The sequence below is a fragment of the Diachasmimorpha longicaudata genome, chromosome 2, assembly GCF_034640455.1.
Source record: "Diachasmimorpha longicaudata isolate KC_UGA_2023 chromosome 2, iyDiaLong2, whole genome shotgun sequence".
NCBI lineage: Eukaryota > Metazoa > Arthropoda > Insecta > Hymenoptera > Braconidae > Diachasmimorpha > Diachasmimorpha longicaudata.
Window position 1 is genome coordinate 6,184,920 of NC_087226.1, and position 18,530 is coordinate 6,203,449.

General features: G+C 35.9%; 4 protein-coding genes across 14 annotated transcripts; 2 read left to right on the forward strand and 2 right to left on the reverse strand.

Moving 5' to 3' along the window:
• Nucleotides 1-143: 143 nt before the first annotated feature.
• LOC135172563 (dual specificity tyrosine-phosphorylation-regulated kinase 2-like) lies at nucleotides 144-12,218 on the forward strand. 2 transcript variants are annotated; one of them, XM_064138694.1, is made up of 3 exons: nucleotides 144-1,518; nucleotides 1,576-3,272; nucleotides 4,426-12,218. In XM_064138694.1, the coding sequence occupies exons 2-3, from the start codon at nucleotides 2,226-2,228 to the stop codon at nucleotides 5,299-5,301; spliced, it is 1,923 nt and encodes a 640-aa protein (XP_063994764.1). In that variant the 5' UTR covers nucleotides 144-1,518; nucleotides 1,576-2,225; the 3' UTR covers nucleotides 5,302-12,218. The 2 variants fall into 2 exon arrangements, with proteins under 2 accessions (XP_063994764.1, XP_063994763.1); XM_064138693.1 differs by having other exon boundaries at nucleotides 144-3,272.
• On the reverse strand, nucleotides 10,548-12,786 carry LOC135172572 (thioredoxin-related transmembrane protein 1-like). Of its 2 annotated transcripts, none has more exons than XM_064138719.1 (5): nucleotides 12,528-12,786; nucleotides 12,283-12,444; nucleotides 12,021-12,195; nucleotides 11,399-11,810; nucleotides 10,548-11,276 (listed from the first exon to the last, which is right to left on the reverse strand). In XM_064138719.1, the coding sequence occupies exons 1-4, from the start codon at nucleotides 12,668-12,670 to the stop codon at nucleotides 11,442-11,444; spliced, it is 849 nt and encodes a 282-aa protein (XP_063994789.1). In that variant the 5' UTR covers nucleotides 12,671-12,786; the 3' UTR covers nucleotides 10,548-11,276; nucleotides 11,399-11,441. The 2 variants fall into 2 exon arrangements, with proteins under 2 accessions (XP_063994789.1, XP_063994788.1); XM_064138718.1 differs by having other exon boundaries at nucleotides 10,548-11,286; nucleotides 12,528-12,783.
• Nucleotides 12,083-17,580, forward strand: LOC135172566 (5'-AMP-activated protein kinase catalytic subunit alpha-2-like). Of its 9 annotated transcripts, none has more exons than XM_064138700.1 (6): nucleotides 12,083-12,217; nucleotides 14,728-14,864; nucleotides 15,158-15,299; nucleotides 15,615-16,507; nucleotides 16,704-17,030; nucleotides 17,297-17,580. In XM_064138700.1, exons 2-6 carry the CDS (start codon nucleotides 14,762-14,764, stop codon nucleotides 17,386-17,388), a joined length of 1,557 nt encoding a protein of 518 aa, XP_063994770.1. In that variant the 5' UTR covers nucleotides 12,083-12,217; nucleotides 14,728-14,761; the 3' UTR covers nucleotides 17,389-17,580. The 9 variants fall into 9 exon arrangements, with proteins under 9 accessions (XP_063994770.1, XP_063994776.1, XP_063994774.1 ...); XM_064138706.1 differs by lacking the exon at nucleotides 12,083-12,217 and adding an exon at nucleotides 13,975-14,328 and having other exon boundaries at nucleotides 17,304-17,580; XM_064138704.1 differs by lacking the exon at nucleotides 12,083-12,217 and adding an exon at nucleotides 13,982-14,328 and having other exon boundaries at nucleotides 14,750-14,864.
• Nucleotides 16,836-18,459, reverse strand: LOC135172578 (cyclin-dependent kinases regulatory subunit-like). The gene is made up of 4 exons (XM_064138728.1): nucleotides 18,234-18,459; nucleotides 18,001-18,128; nucleotides 17,577-17,713; nucleotides 16,836-17,513 (listed from the first exon to the last, which is right to left on the reverse strand). Exons 1-3 carry the CDS (start codon nucleotides 18,290-18,292, stop codon nucleotides 17,619-17,621), a joined length of 282 nt encoding a protein of 93 aa, XP_063994798.1. The 5' UTR covers nucleotides 18,293-18,459; the 3' UTR covers nucleotides 16,836-17,513; nucleotides 17,577-17,618.
• Between the last annotated feature and the right edge of the window lie 71 nt (nucleotides 18,460-18,530).

Here is an 18,530-nt window from a genome sequence, read left to right on the forward strand (position 1 = left end):
TTTATCAAAATCACTGACATTTAAATTCGCAAAAAGGAATCAATATGTTCTGTCTATTTTTCCACTTCAGTGGCTTTGGACTATTGAAATAAAGTACTTAAACCAATTGGCAGAGGTCGCCACTGTGGCCGTTCGGTACCTCAAAAATTAAATAAAGAGCCATTGTCGATGACAATCGACTGCTTCACCCCTAGAGCAGATTTCGGCTTGGTGACTCAAACCCCTCTGTAGTATTCCAATGTTCAGTAAAAATCCCTCAAAAATTACCAACACCACCTTAATATACATTGTGACGTGTGATATGATCGCGCAAGTGCGCGTGGGCCCGCGTGGGTGTTACTCTCACTAGTGTCGCCGAATTAATCATATTTATTCACGTGAATTATTCATCCACATCCACACACATATGTGACTAAATCCTTATGTCCAAATCGCTGAAAAATCATTCAAATTTTACTGTTAACCTGCGGCATCGTAAAATTGAGAAACTGGAGCTATGGACAAACACGATTGAATACTCGATGAAGGGAGGTTGAGCGTCACCTATGTCAGATGTATACAGTTAGATGAAGTACGAAGTAAAGAAGTGTTGAAAAAAAAGAAGAACGAAGTATAAAGGTAGAAGAACATTGACGCCCAGAGAACATAATGAAGAGGTTATTACCCACAGGTAGTGTGTGTCAGCTGAGTTTTTTTCCTCCAAAGAATTTTGCAAGTTTTAACTATTGAGTGAAGGTACCGTCGATGGAACGAATTGAATTGAGTTCAACGACTTGACGACCAAGTATGAGTCAGAAGAGACAAGTGTTCGAACCTCCTTGTAGTCCCTTGTATTGTTGGAGCCTTCCTTTCATCGGTGTTAGAGCCCTGTGTTTCTATTCTCCGGAAAAGTGTCAAGTGAACAATTATTTATTCGACTATTTGTGTTGCTCCATAAGTTTGCTTTTTTGACTGTTTCTCGAGGCTCTACACACTAGAAGGACACGGGGATATTTACATACAAGTCAGTAATGTACACGTGCACATAGCAATAGTAAAAGCATTGTTTGGAATGAAAAATGTATTGTTCTCTTGCTATTTATATTTAACGAAACTCTGCCGAGAGAAAGGGGGAAAATGCTGCAGTTGTCGTGAAGTGACCACAGGATTTACTTAAAAGCTTGATATGAACATTTAAAACAGGAAAACAGGAGACAGTTTGATATATTTGAGTGAAAAAAAAACTGGGTGTTGATGTTGATCGATGAGATGAAGGCGCATTCGATTGTTAATGGAGGTTTTGTGGAGGATTTTCAGTTTGATGTTTATGTACAGAACATCGCAGACGAATCCAGAAGTTCTGGAAAATGAAAAGAAAAATAATATTAATAATAATAATAATAATAATAATAATAATAATGCTAGTCACAGTTCCATGACTAGTTGTTGGTCTTCGTACTGCAGAGCACAAGACATTTTTGGAATCTTAATTGACGTGAAAGATTTTGGTTGAGAAGTGGAGAAAATAATGATCCTCATGTGAGCAACTCCATTTTTAAAATTTTGTGTGATCATTAATCAGACTTTTTTTTTTAGTTTGTGAACAATACAGATGAATAAACGCGTGTGCCGAATGAACAGGAGGAGTCATCAAACTTCGTCGGCCAAGTGCCAACAACCTCTAATACTAGAGGACTGAACTCATAATGTGTTTGTCCTCGTGTACCATAGACTGTAAAATTAGACGAACGAAAAGACGTTTGAGAATGAGAAAAATAAAACGTACAAGAGAGAAAATTGATAGTGAGCCGTACGACATGACTGACATGTGATAAAGTATTTTTTTAAAAATCACTGAATTAGATTTCATATAATTCGCATTAAATCCTCACATTTGAGTAACTCATAAATTAATGATCGAATAAAACAACAAAGAAAATTAGAAAATTGTTGTCTAGTCCTACTGCATTTCAACGAATGAATTTTCGTTCAGATTAATACAAAAAATTGAGAATCGTGATATGTCGAGTGATCTCTGGATTTAAAGAGTGAAATAACGAATTGATCTCATGATGGAGATTGTCATGACTCTTTCACGAGTTTTATCAACTGAAAATAATGAATTAATGAGGGAATTAATAATGATATCAAAATGACTAGCAACAAGAGGAGATAGATGAAGTGTTGCTTGTAGAATATAATTCGAAGAAAGAAGATGAGGTAACAAATTTATCGGGAAATTACAAATGTGTAGCGCAGTCGAGATGCCCTTGTCACTACCAAATCCGTTCGTGCCTATGAGCGCAATTTCAACACAATCATATATTTCAACGAGTGAAAATAATCATTTACCACCACTAAAATCTGGTAATTATGGGGTTAAAGCTGGGGAATCACCACCATCACATCTCACCCACTCGTCCCACAGTGGTAGCACACATCTGCCAAGTTTGGGATCAAGTGCAAATAATAGTTTACAAAATTTAACGAGTAATTCGGAAAGTTTGAACTTGAGTTTGAGCTCGCATACGAGTCACAACAGCAACAATTCAAATCACAATCCTCATTCACAGTCAAATAGTCAAACGAACAGTCCACTCGTTAAGAATGGAAGAACCGAGGGTAATAGTTCAAATCGTGTTATTCCAAAAATGGCAATAACACCTGAAATTGTTATGAAACTTTATACGAATAAATTAACACCGTATGAACACCACGAGATATTTACGTATCCGCAGATTTATTTCATCGGCGCTAATGCCAAGAAAAGACCGGCTATTCTTGGATTACCAAATAATCATAATTATGATAATGATCAGGGAAGTTATATCCACACACCGCATGATCATGTAGCGTACAGATACGAAGTTCTCAAAGTTATTGGAAAAGGATCTTTTGGACAAGTTGTTAAAGCTTATGATCATAAAATTCATGAACACATTGCTCTAAAAATGGTGAGAAATGAGAGGCGATTTCACATACAAGCGCAAGAAGAAATACGTATTCTTGCTAATCTGAGGGAACAGGATAAAGACAATACCATGAATATTATTCATATGTTTGATTCTTTCACATTCAGGAATCACATGTGTATTACGTTCGAACTGTTGAGCATTAATCTCTATGAGCTCATTAAGAAAAATAAGTTTCAGGGCTTTAGCCTTCAGTTAGTTAGGAAGTTTTCTCACTCATTACTGCAGTGTTTGGATGCACTCTACAAGAACAAGATTATTCATTGTGACATGAAACCAGAGAATGTACTGCTGAAGCAGCAAGGGAGGAGTGGCATTAAGGTAATATATTACCGTAACACGAGAAAATTATTCTTCTCGTAATAAATGACAAATTTCTCAGACTTGACGGACATTTATGAAGACTGAGTTTCGTAGAATACAAAACAGCCTTTTTAATCCATTAGCACTTTTTTTCTCAGTTCAGTGATTTAAGAAGCGAAGCGGAAACAATTTAAGGCCCGAGCGGATTACCTTTTAAACGTTATTTCGTTTGTTTTTTCTCATTCGTGATCTAAAATGTATTTAAAAAATAATAATAACTTAAAGTGTATCATAGTCACCATTGAATTTTACAGACTGCGAAAATATATAAAAATTGTTGTAGAACAATTAAAGAGAATCACGTTCGCAGGAACGATTCAAAAGTAAGTCTCATGGAGAGGGGGTGGCGGATAGATAATTTATCACGGTAACTAACGATCTGACAGCTATTGACTATTCTGATAAAAGAGGAGCTGATATAGCCATTACGTACATCAAATCATTGATTTGCAATTTCCGCCCGTTGGGTCCATTTCCCGCTATCATTCAAAAAGGCGCTTTGGAAAGGGTCAAATTTATAGGTTTTTTTATTACACAGTCATCATTTTTTAACACTCCAGGACGCTGGGCTATTGGAAAAAGGCCTTTCGGGCATTGAAAATTGGTTATATCCGTAAAAGATCTAAAAATATTCTTAAAAAATTGTTTATTGTTACCCTGCGCCGCAATTTTTCAAGTTTAAAAACTAATCCAAAGCTTCGAATTTTTTAATATGGAGAATAATAATTATAAATTGATTTTTCGAAATTAAACTTCTACACACCTAATGTCGTAGTTGTTATTGTACACTTTTTTCAGAATTAAAAAAAACTCGGTAGCCCAAACATTAAAAGCCCTGCGCCCTTGAACATTTTAACTGTCTCAATGGAACGGGAATTATTCCTTTTAGGAGATATATAATCAATCTTTAACCCATTAAAAAACTGATCTCAATATCCCACGACTTTTTAAATCGATAGAAAGCTGACCAAAATTCAAAATAGCCGTACACCGTTATACTCCTTCACTGCTGGTTTCTTCAGTGAATCCAGCGAGAAGTTTTTTCAAAATCTAGATTATGGCTTTCAACCTCACCCCAAACCCGGAGAAACTAAATTTCCTCATTTTCCAGGTAATTGATTTTGGTTCGAGCTGTTACGAGGACCAACGAGTGTACACATACATCCAGAGTAGATTCTACCGTGCACCAGAAGTGATCCTAGGCGCAAAGTACGGAATGCCAATAGATATGTGGAGTCTGGGCTGCATTCTCGCTGAACTTCTGACGGGATTTCCCCTACTTCCCGGTGAAGACGAGGCTGACCAGCTGGCTTGTATAATCGAGCTACTTGGAATGCCCCCAAGAAAAATGATAGACAGTGCAAAGCGATCCCGCCAATTCTTCAGCTCCAAGGGTTATCCAAGGTACTGTAAAGCCATCACAACCGCCAATGGAACAACCCTTCTTCACGGTGGCATCTCCAGAAGAGGTAAATTACGAGGACCACCAGCCTCTAAAGACCTGAAAGACGCTCTCAAAGGCTGTGAAGATCAACTCTTCCTCGATTTCATTCGCAAATGCCTCCAATGGGATCCAGAACAAAGAATGACACCTGCTAAAGCCCTGAGGCATGCTTGGCTGAGGCGAAGATTACCTAAACCTCCTGATGACAAGACTGATGGCCAGTCGGTTCATTCAACTGCCGTTGTACCAGCCTCAAGTAGTCGCAGCTCGAGTAAAACAAACGTAGGATCAGCTGGTATTACCAATAAAATCCGTCAAATCAGTGATCAACGATCATCAATTCAAGCTAAACATCTTCCGGTTGCTATTGCCCATCCAATCGCGTCCAATCAATTATCGATTACGCAGTCCAATCCCTCCCATCATCATTTGCACAATGGATCACATGAATCGTCCCATGACAGTCACAGCTCGCATGGTTCCTCAGGGGGATCCAGCAGATTCGTCGTTGCTAAAGACAGTGTTCTTGATTTATGGCGATAAATATCTCACTATCTTGTGGTTGTAATTTTATATTTACGTTCTGTTGCGGAATAGTTACCCCTGGGCAATGGAGCACAGTGCCATGAGGTGATGTTGGAGCAAAATGAGCAACACTTGAGGATGTCATGTGGAGTTCCAGAGGAAATTTCTCAAGCATTGGAATCTTTGTGTGGGAAAGAGTGGAACATTATTGAATGAAACAGCTCTGCAATTGCTGAATTTAATTTGGAAATACTTCAGTTGAAAGCTGGATCCACTGAGTGAAATGTGTTGATTATTCGAGGTTGACTCGGGAGATCATTTTCAGGGACACTTGTTGGTATTTTGTGAAGTAGTCTATACATTTGTTTGAAATGGAAAGTTCAATACCGATTATCTTGTAATGGCGATAGGGATAACGGGGATTTGAAAGGCTAGGCAGAAGATTCTATTATTGCCTTTCAAAATTCGTACTCATTTTTTTGAGAAATTTAATTTTAAGCTACAGAAAGAATACTTAACGTCATATGATGTTGTACAAAATTTGATAATTCTCCCTCATTATTTTCCAGCAACTACCGGTAATTTATCTAACGACTCTGCCATGAATTTTCCCAGTGCTCTACCAATAGCAAAAAAGTAGACGTTGATAATGAATAAAATTCCCATGACATTCTCAAAACTACGCAGGGATTGTACAACTCAGCGATTAGACTGTTTTTTGTAAATATTTTTTCTCTTTTCCATTTTCTTTTTTTAATTTGCACTGATGCACACTATGTCTCTAGATATCAGCCTGTTTGTCATTGCTAGCGGTGATTAGATTTTCATGATCGATGACAATGGAGTGATAAATAATGAATAATGATTTTTAAGATGAAATTGTTAAAATAATGCAGGTACTGATTACGTGACTGGTGTCATGATAAATTATATAATAACTGCTGGAGAGTAAAAAATAATAACGAGAAAATGAGAAAACAAGAAAGGGAGGAACAATGGAAAGGAAAATTATTGATAAATTTGTAGAATTTAGTTGAGTCGTGATAAGAAACACAGAATGTCTTGTGATATAAAGCTTAGGCGTTTTATTGTAGTTCGTAATAATTGAATAAGAAAAACAAAATACATAAATCATTATTTTATCGCGCTAATGATTCAACAAATACAAAGAAAAAAAATCAATGTAGTTAATAAGAGAAGTTCATTGGTAGTTGAGTGTAGATGAACGAGCCAAGGGGAAATGTTAGGTTGAATTGATCCGCATGAGACGACCATTCTGTTATGAGGCTGTTGGATGGCATTTAGATACATCTCCCTTCCTCTCTTATTTTGTTCTTTTCATTTAAGGGATTGACAAAATATGATTGGTGCATTTGTATGCATTTATCACTCTTTTCATTGTTCATAATTACTGTTGGAATGGATCTCTCTCTGGTAGGATATTATCAGTTCTGATGTTCTCCAAGTTCTGATGAATCACTGATGTAAAATTTAATAGGAAAATCAAGCGAAGTCTCTACACAATTCTGGTGACCTAAAACAATTTGCTAATAAGTTTTCGCCAATCTTCTCGTCTCTATTTATTTTGTTGGTTTTTCTGAAGTAGAAGAAAAAGAAAATAGAATGAAAAAAACTTTGATAATGTAAAAATAAGTTTCATAGTAAAAAGTGAATTCTATTTTCTATCAAAAATTTCAATAGAATCGGCCACAAATTAATGAAAATTGTGATAAAAATCAACCAGAATTTTATATCAAATTCGCTAGGGTTTTCTATTCAATTCTCCCGCGTGTGATTTTAAATTGGACAGGAGCTACTAAAAGTCTGTGGTGCAACTGCTAAATTAGGATACGTGCATTTTTTATAAATGACTTTCTGGTAAATTGCTTTCCCACAATTTGTGATAGCAATTTAATGGACCAAAAAATCCGAAAAAATGCACTTATCCTAGGAGGCCAATGCACAATAGAGCTTATTATAAAATATTGTTTGTCATGATGATAACAATGAAACGAACGGAAAAAGAGTTCCGAAATTTTGTACAGATTTTTTTTTGTAAATAATTATGGAAACTACTGTTGAGATAAAAATTGTGACGAGACCTTTTGTGTTATTTGCAGCAGTTTCTATACTGAATATCATCTGGAGTAATTTTTCCAGATCACTTCGAATTGGGAATATTCACTCCCTTTCCTGCCTTTTGGATTTATTCGTCCAAACTCAATGTTTTTGTCATGTTGTTTTCATATTGTCAAAGGTGAAGGGATTCGGTAAATATAGATAATCATTATACAATCGAACTGACTTAGAGACTGTAATCGCGTCTCGATGTACTATATTGCATGAATGTTTGTATCATAATCTATTTCTTGACCACTAGTGAAGCAAGAGGTATAATTGAACAATAGGTAGAACAAAATCACGTGGATTTAAAAAGTAATTACGAGTGATTATTTTTTCGAATTACGAATACCCTGATGCTTTTATTCAGATTAGAATTAATTCAATGTAATTATTTGTCCAAGCTCAAGGTATATTGTTTTTACGGTTGAACGGAGAATCATTGAAAAATATGAGCACATACGGTCATACTTCATATTCAAAAATACTCAGTCGGCAATTTCTACTGTAATTCATAACACACGGAAGAAAATAAAGAAACAATTGTGCAAATAATTTTATACAATTATATACATTCATAAGAAAAAACTAATGAAGGGCTGATGATTAAATGGAGAATAGTTGAATTGAAAATAACAATAATGCACAGTCAAGAACAAACCACTTGCGAAGAAAAAACACAAATTAATTGAGCATAGACTGCCATTGTATTCATGTTGACTTTTTGAAACTGACCAAACCGTGTCAATTTTTACGTTAAACTCAGAATCTCCAAAAAAATTGATTATGAAAGAAGGAGGACACAAATTGAAAGAAATATCCATTTAAATACATTGAAAATAACGGACGACACATCTAATCGATGGAAAAGTAATGAAGTGATGACACGATGAAACATCAGAAATTTTTCTGTAAGCAATAGTTCACTTTGAAAACTGGTTATCTGGGGGCATAATGTGGAGAAGATTTCCACCGAGAACGACTTAATAAATTATTTTGGAAATTACTCATTCCTAGAATAATGCCACGATTACCCAGAGGTAATTACCTCGGGACATTTATCGTTTCACCCCTTCTCTATTGAATTGATTTATTTTTTTCTTCCACGATCAGAATTACAAGTATAAAAAGAAGACACAAATTCTGCCGTTTCATTCCTCAATCAATTGATATTAATTATGACCTAATTATTAAATGTGAACTTCAGTTTGTAGAAGAATTATTGTGTAAAGACCAAAAATCAAGGGCTGCTTACAACAGGAGTTACAACGTGTTATAAATCATGTTTAGTGATCATGGTGTCTTCGTCAAGTATTTGTCGTAAATAGGTTCACTGATGTTTTTAATTTGTTGCACTAGAAAAAAAGCTTGATGAAAGAAGTTATTTTAAGTCCTGGACAATGCAAAATTGACAGAAAGAGTTTCACTGCTTTTTCGGAAGTTCTATTTTGTCGCCGACTCCTTTTAAGTTGCGAAATGTTTATTTTTTGTGGTGATTTTTACGCACGAGTTGGGAAAAGAGTAAAGGCTAATCCTCGGTCAAAAAATGTGAAAATCACTAGGAAAAAAAAATATTTCTCCTTCAGAGGGTCGCATAACATTCGTTTTCGTGAAAGCGCTTCTAAAAAAGTGCAGTAAAAACGCTTTTACACACTCGTAAAGCATTAAACTTTTTAAGGTATATCCCTAGAAAATAGGTTTTTCTTAAGGTGGTCACGTGCGTTTTATAAATTATGTATATAAAAATCCTCAGTTATAGGAAAAAATTCTGAGTAGCTGTACTACAGTTCCAGAAACAATAAATAATAAAATAAGCGTAAAATCGCGAGGCATATATGAAAAAGCATTATGCCAGATTTTTCGTTTTATGAGAGAACAATTTTTATGATGTTTTTGAAAATCTAATTCGCGACAGTTGAAAGAGTCTGAAACGGTGCATTTTTTGTAAAATTTTGTACTAAAAAGTTTTTGCAGTATTCAACTCTAAAAAAATGGAAATTTTATGAACATTTGTAAGGGAGAATGGGGCAAAATGACCCATTGGATAAAATGAAACAAGCGAAAAACAACTGTCTGGCGCATTTCAATAAGAAGAAATTAATCAACATTTTTTGAATATTTATTTGTTAACTTTTCGTGTTATGAGAGAGGGCTGATGCGAATACTGCATTTCGTTACGAGGGGGGAAAATAAATTTTGCCTCGTGGTAGAGTAATATCATGAACCGAAAGTGAGTGATCACATTTCCACGTGCCAAACAAGTTTTCTGACTGTTTTATTTTATCAGGCGGTTCTATTTTACTCCACTGTCTCTCATGGGTTCAAACAGTTATTGTTGCCTGCATCAATAACATAATTTGCTGGACAAATTTAATAATTTACGAGAATGGAATACATTAAGTCATTTGAAATTCTTCTGAAAATTCATAGAGGCTAACTTTCGAATGTTATTGTCTCGGGTTATACCTTAAACCCTCAAAATCGAGAGTTCAAGGAGGTCAATTAAAATGGAGAAAATTTGCTAATATACGCTGTAACTCCTTGTTATCAAAATGATGTTAATCGCATTTTGTTTTTCATTAATTTAATCTGCAATTTTTATATCTTTTATTATTTATAATGAAATTGTGCTAAAGTGATGGAATTGCTTGCTTGGATTGCATTGTATGTGTATATGTGAATGATGAATGATTTTATTACGTAAAGAGAAAAAAAAACGTAGCAATGAAATCAATCGACTCAGTGGTCATGCAAAGCATTTTTATCGATTCTTATCATTGCCCATACTCATTTTAGTTCTTATTGTAGAATGAAAATAAGATCTTAATTTTATAGTCAAGTGACAGTTAAATGTTTGATCTCTTTATTTTTAAATATTTCATTTTTTCGCAATCTTTTAATTCAATTTTTTATGTCCTCGATTGACTTATCAAATGTGATGATTGTAGATGAGAGGATGTAACTCGATTGCCTCCAGTCACAAATATGGAAAAATTGTACTCAATTATGTTTTTTTTTATTTTAAAGTATTGAAAATAATTTGATTAAGGAAAGGAATAAACACTGCTTATGACAGTTGAATTACCATCAATCATTTAGATAATTCCTAGGACACCCCAAAAACGCACACGGGTAATCAAACATTTATTTAAATATCAAATTTTATTTCATTAAGAAAAACTTTATATTACTCAACGTATAATTAATAATATTCGAAAAATGTCGCTCAAGTTGGAATGAATATCTGGTAAACAAAAATAATTCTAAATTGACGTGAGTTCAACGCAATGCACAAATACAAATCTTCATTTATCATCTTTTCTCATTACTTTTTGTTAAATATGACAACATTTAATCGGGTAAGAAAAATTACAAATTCTTGAGAATATCTCACACTGAAGAAAATTTATCGACTTATCTCGTTTCAATTTTTTGTTACAGTACGATTCAGTTGTCCTGACATTCAAATGGAAATATTGAATCTCATTACAATCCTGAATTCGATTGCAAAATCCTATGTTTTTCTGAATAATGAGTATCGTGTGGACTATAATACGCGCGCGATATCGATCCGAGCATCTTTATCAGCAGACCGTCGCGATCCCACAGATAACTATTTGTATAGCCGAATATTTAAATATCTCGAGCTTCCTGACGACTGATGTTATTCATTACAGCCCAGAAGAGTTACAATCAGCAGCGATGTATGGTGCTGTAATTTCAGATTTTGGAGAAGGTAGGCATCATTCAAAGATTGGAAGATTCGGACCGTTATAATGTATTTCCGTGTATGGTAAGAGCCTACCGGGAGGTCGAACTTTACAGGAAGTTGAATTCGGTCTCGTGGACTCGCTCTAACCAAATGGGCGTTCCTATGTTTTTCTTACGATAAAAAATGCAGAATCGACGTTAGAAAAGGAATAATATTAGTAGTGAAAATAAAAATAATAACTGCCAAAATATAAAAAAACTAAAGCCCTATTGAATTCTTTACTTTAAAATGGAGGTATCGATGGGGAAGCTAATGACGAGTCTATTTAATCGTCTTTGCGAGGTTTACGTTTGCGAGCGTTGGGACTGCTAGCGCTTGCTTCAGGCGCTTTCTCGCTTTTCTCGGACTTCTCTGGCTCTTTGCCCGATTCACTTCCTTCTTCGTCGACCAGGTCATCTTTCACATTCTCAATAAAGTCTTCATCGTCAGAATTTTTATCTTTGCGTTCCCCGGTTTCTTTCCCTTTTCTCGAATAATTTTGTGATTTCGCTGGTTTCGGTGGGTAGATGAAGTCGATGACACACACAATCAACAATCCTAATATTGCCCCGATGATTATTGTGGCGATGGCGAAAATCAGGTAACTTCCCCACGTTGGTAAGCCAAAATCTTCCATCAGTTTGGTGTGAATTGCCTAAATAGTAGAATGTTCATTGATTGTTTGTGAATTTTTTCCATACAGAAATACTTATTTCAACTTTTGAACACAATAGCTCCAGAACATTATTCTATTAAATCAGAACATCATTCTAAAAAAAGGTGAAGGAAAAAAGATTCAATTTGTTATTACCTTGTGGGGACTTGATACGAGCAGAAAAAATGGATTTGGAAAAACTCAACCTACCCTGAGAACTTGAGACATTTTGAAAAATTGACTGATAATCGACATTTGAATAGAAGTTGGGCTCTTCCAGCTGGATATCGGTTGGACTTTTATCCACGTTTTGGACCTAACGAAGTTGACGAGGGAATCTCTGTCCCTCGGGCTCTTATATTGTCTGAATAACCCGTCTTTTACACTAAAAATAGAAAGAAAATGAAGTGAGTGATAAAAAAAATATACTAGCCATAAAGGCCAACACATTGGTCATATTTCTAGAACGTACTGATAAATCGTGGGCAAAGCAGTGACCATAAACCTGCCGCTTAACCCCGGTGAGTCGGTGACATCGACTTTTCCAACATTAATGCCAAGTTCTCGCTTTCTATCTCCTAAATCCGACCAGATCGGCTCTAGATCTTTGCACGCTGGACACCAAGGGGCGAAACTGAATTAAACAAATTGATATTAACATATAAACAATTTATAAATGACGAATGAATGATTCAAAAAGAATTTCAGGTGTCTTACAATTCCACCATCCATTCTCCAGTCAGCATTCGATTCCAATTGTCCTCATTGAGCTCTTCGACATTTTTTCTTGATGTTGCACTATTAGTTGTAGCGATAATACACGTTAAACAAATCAAAATTAATTTACCTAAACGAAACATTATGAACAGGCTTTTCTAACAAATGAACCGGTGTCTATGTGACCAGTGCATATAAACTGACGTCACACCACTGTTGTTAATGCCATTGCCACTTTGGAGCCACTCTGGCAGAAACAAAATTTTAACCTTGTGGGTGGGTTTTCATCAACGAAGCATTGTCGTACCTCACCGCAGAAGAGGGAGGACGCCAGATGTCAATCCCCAGGGTGTCGGCCCATCAGCTGAGCCGATAACTCATCTGTAGTAGTACTAAATGAGAAACTAAAGAAACATGTTCAGAAATCAGTGGAGATTTTTTTTTTGGGACCAACATCCTGGGCAAAATTAAAATGATGATTGTCCATTATCCGTGAGGCAACGAACGAAATCAATATGTCTACAATCATCTGCCAACGATCTACAATATTCTACATCAGTTAACATTTCCGTTTGCGAGGCCCCACCGGCTAAGTTGATTAGGGTCAGCCCACTGCAACTCCTGCTCGATAGCTGCCCAGATATTGTCACGTCCTAGGTGGCGCTGATGGCTATATGCTCGATCTCGCTTGGGAGTTTGAAGATTTGAATACGCGCCAGGATTTTTGTGCGCGTTGGCAGAAAAAATAAAGTAAAAACGATAATTTGTTGACATTTAATATATTATAAAAATCAGAATGAAGTGCTTATCTTAGCTATATACATACAATAATTAAAAAATACATAGAATTTAATTGACTATCTGTTTTTAAAATTATAAGACTGAAAATTACCATTTAAACATTTTGGCCATTTTTCTCTTTTGGAGATGATTTTTTTTTGCTCTCGATTAAAATCCGTGCAGAATTCTTGCAAGCGAATCACCAAGAAATAACGAATAATTTTATACAATATTTCGGTCGCATGCTTTGTGCACGGGAAAGAAAGCGACGGGAAAGTAGAAATGTCCTCAAGGATATTATCAAAAAGGCACCTGGACTCTTTATGTTCCACAAATTTTTCCCGTCTCTTTTTCTCTGCTAATCTTTTTTTCGTAATCATAAAAAAATGTACTCTTTTGGGATTCGTTTTATAACCCGATTTGCATCCTTGAACCGCGCAAGATGGCATTTTTTTTTTCACAAAAACCACAGAAAGAAAAACACAATTTGAACGCACATTCAATATCAGGATTTGCCATAGAAATCGAGGAGTGGGGATGAAAATCGCAGGGAGGGGATAGAGCATATAACATCCTGCGCCATCTGGATCGGTGACAATAACGGGGCAGCAAATCCTTATGGGTTTTAGGTGAGTTTCAGTGGGCTGATTAGGGTCAATGTCTCCCTGTATATTATTGTACATTTCCATATGGCGCCCTCCCTCTTCGGGGAGAAGTTACTACCGTGCTGCTGGCTTCAGTCAAACCTCCAGAATCGTGCCTCTACTTCAGTCCATCTTCTCTGGACAGCCCAGTGTGAAATAATAGAAGAGGAATCTGCTTATGATACCTTTGGAATCCTGTCATTCGCTAGATATTTGAGTTTGATTTCGTCATATTTCTAAATTCCAATTTCAAAGTAAAGCTTTTACAGACTATGATTCGGGAACGAATGAAGAACCAGCACCTGCAGGTCCCTACTTATCTGTATATCACGAAATAAAGTTATGATATATACACGATAGACTACAGCCTTATCTATGTGAGTTGACAAACATCAAAGAATGCCCTCGAATTTGTCGAATGTTGAGTGACCAATTCGCATTAACAACTCCATTTTGAGGGCAAATTCTTACTGTTATTGGTGGTAGTCGTCAAAGTGGTGATTCTAACTTCTTAAGTATTCATTTAGTAAATAGACCAGGGCGAGGGGGGCTTCAGTAAATGAAGTTGCACGAGTGTCGAAGATTACTCGTGTACGTGTACAGTAGTGGAAAAGAAAATTTATTGCTTAAAGTTATTTTCTGTGAGGTGTTTGTGTTAGGTTAAGGAGTCTCTTTATCATCGTACGATTCATTAATTAGCATATGATTAACTGATAATCTTGAGTAAATGGATGCAATTATTGGATATTAACAACCTTCGATATTTTTTTTAACAGGAAAAACAATATTTTGGTTTAGAGACACTTCAAAATGGCTGAGAAAATTGCAACCAATCAGCCGCAGCCGATTGTCAAAATTGGACACTATACGCTGGGACAGACACTCGGAGTTGGTACATTTGGAAAAGTTAAAAGTGTGTATCAAATAAATATGTTTCGATTTTTTACAACAGAAAAACGAATGAGACAGAAGTTGTTTGACAAATTATAGATTATCAATATGCTCCACGTATTTGTTGTTTTCTATTTTTACTCGTACCATTTTCTTTGTAGCAGGGTTTTGAATAGATAACAATCTGTCTTTTTCCCATTTTATGAAACTCCTAGGGGTTTCCACTGATAATTAGAAAATCGAAAAAAATATGAATACAAAATCATGAAAATTTCTATGGTGAATTGATAACATTGACTTATCGTTTGTTCACAGTCGGAGAACACGTTTTGACGAAACACAAAGTTGCAGTAAAAATTCTGAATCGACAGAAGATAAAAAGTTTAGATGTCGTCGGAAAAATTAGACGAGAAATCCAAAATTTAAAGCTATTTCGACACCCACACATTATCAAACTGTAAGAGAAGAAAACATTTTAAATGTCACTAGTGAAGTATTGAGAGGCTTGTAGAAGGCATTCCATGTTGAATCGGGCAGTCCTTGGCTATCACTTACTCATTTTTCTCATTTTTTCTATAACTCGAGTAGTAGATGAGTTTTTTCCAGATCGCTCGCATTCTGATGAACAAATTTCAACGTCTGAACGATCAAAATTTTTTTATTTTCCTTCACAATCTATGGAGATGATTAATCAATTACAAGAATATGAAATCTGTTAACCCATTATAACATTGATTCCCCTTGACGTCTCTAATAATCAAAACTGCTTCAGGTACCAGGTTATTAGCACTCCAACGGACATATTCATGATTATGGAGTATGTGTCAGGCGGCGAGCTATTCGATTACATCGTTAAGCATGGAAAGTTGAAGGAATACGAGGCCCGAAGATTCTTTCAGCAGATAATCTCAGGTGTTGATTACTGCCATCGGCACATGATCGTCCACCGAGATCTTAAACCTGAGAATCTATTGCTCGACCACAATTTGCATGTTAAAATTGCTGATTTTGGCCTCTCAAATATGATGATGGATGGTGAATTTTTGAGAACATCTTGTGGCTCACCAAATTATGCAGCACCTGAAGTTATATCAGGAAAATTGTACGCTGGTCCAGAGGTTGATATCTGGTCGTGTGGAGTTATTCTATATGCATTGCTTTGTGGTACACTTCCATTTGACGATGAACACGTGCCCACATTATTTCGAAAAATTAAATCTGGGATATTTCCAATTCCCGAGTATTTGAATAAAACCGTTGTCAGTCTTTTGTGTCATATGCTCCAAGTTGATCCAATGAAACGTGCAACAATAGAGGACATAAAGAAGCACGAGTGGTTCCAGAAAGATTTGCCCACTTATCTATTCCCATCTCCAGTAGAACAAGACTCTTCGGTCATTGATATTGACGCTATTAATGAAGTGTGTGAGAAATTCAATGTCAAAGAAGCTGAGGTACACTCTGCATTGCTGGCTGGAGATCCTCACGATCAATTGGCAATCGCTTATCATCTCATCATTGATAATAAGAGGATTGCGGATGAGGCTGCTAAGGCTGAGATTAAGGACTTTTATGTTGCCTCTAGCCCACCTCCAGTTGCCTTCAGTCCCAGTGAAAATTCAAGCAGTCCACTGAGACCACATCCGGAACGAATCGCACGTAAGGGTCTGTTACGGCTTTTATTATAATTAATTCATGTACATATATACACATATATGTACTAATTCCCCAATGAAAAGCATTCAAATACCAACAATAATGACCTATAAATGCAATGAAGAACCATCTTCTTCTTCTCTTCAGAATTTTGCCACTTCATCTAAAGTGCACAACTTGTAATAATTCAATAAATAATTCACAGCATTTCGTGAGAGGCAGGGATCCCAGCCGACTACGCAGCCATTACCTCAAGGAGCTCGAGGAACCCCCGTAAAGCGAGCTAAATGGCATCTAGGCATCAGATCTCAATCAAAACCAAATGATATCATGAATGAAGTTTATCGTGCTATGAAAGCTTTGAATTTCGAATGGAAAATTATAAACGCCTACAGTGTTCGAGTTCGACAACAGAACAAGTTGGCAAATAGACACAGCAAAATGTCCCTTCAACTTTATCAAGTTGATTACAAAAGCTACCTCCTAGATTTCAAGTCACTGCCGAATGATGAAGCAGATGATTTTCTGAAAGGTACTTCGTGTTTATTAATTTATGTACATTATATATAAATCACCAATGGATTTGCAACTGTCTTTAAGAGAAAATGATTCGAGGAGTTGTATCAAGAATCGTATTTGAGGGCATATTTTATGAGTAGCAGGGAAAAGATTCGTGATATTTTTTCTCGATTCAATTAATCTTAAAGATATTCGCAAAATAAATTTCTTAATTATTTCATTTGGTTTAAAAATTTACAATTGAAGAATTTATACGTAATAATTGACAATTTTCTGCAGATCCTAGTTCTCTTCCGTCTCAATCGGCTGGCCATCATACCATGGAATTTTTTGAAATGTGTGCAGCCCTTATAACACAGTTGGCTCGTTGACACCATCCTCGATAGATTAACATTAATGTCTATTCCATTTTATAATTTGCCAAAAAATAGAATTTGTAGAATACTTTTCAGTTGTGGGATTTTCCTCTTGAAGTCGTCTCGTAGGGGCTTTAGCACTGTAATGTGATTGTCATAATGTACCTCTCTGTCTATTATGTGAATAAAAAATTTTACTTTACCTCATTCATCTGCAGTTTTATCATTTGATGTTTCGTTTTAATTTAGTTGCACCTGATGATCGCTGATCTGCGAACACGGTTTCTTACGGCGGATGAAATGTCATTCCTTCGACGACGAAACAATAATACGTGGGGCTCTAGAATCAAAATAATTTTAAAATTCCTGAAATTAGATTTCGACATTTTATGATGTAAGATCAGGTGGTATGATCTACCCTATTGATTGAACGATTTTGTTTTGATAGATTGGGAGTAGGCATCGTGAACATTAAATGGGGAAAGTCCACTGACAGTCACCCTGTTTAATTTACGGAGCAAAAAACAATTATGATCATCATTGCCCTCATTTTTTATTTAACGTCATATTCATTTTCAAAGAAAATTTTGGTACTACATTCAGACCCTAACATCTAAATAACGTTACCTGGCACGTGCATCATGTAGTGAACCCACCCTGGACTCTGCTGGACTCCGAGATTTCGCCACTCTGTTTCCGACATTAAGTGAGATTTAGGAACGTGCTTGGCTATCTCAGCTGATAAAATTACGTGTCTGGAATGTTTAGGTGTACACAAGAAATCCGTTGGAATTATTCACAGGATGAACATTATGTGTTGGGGGGACACTTGATGATTGCACATTGTGCCTTCGACTAACCTGTATTCATACTTATCATCTTGATATTTTTCGGAGTACTGAATCGGATCACTAGACATTTTTGTTTCCAAGCCAAATAAATTTCTGTTCGAATGCAAGACGCCAATTTTCAATTGTTAAATTGTTATTAGAAGGTTAAACCGGATTGTAAACAAATACACCGAGTCCGTGAAATGTTGTTATGACGCAGGTTATAGTGAAACAACAAATTTAAAATATTTGTACAAGATTGAAAGACGTGCCCTTAGATGGCTAAACATGCACTGTTAGGATTCTGTCGGTACAGCAGTGGACGGG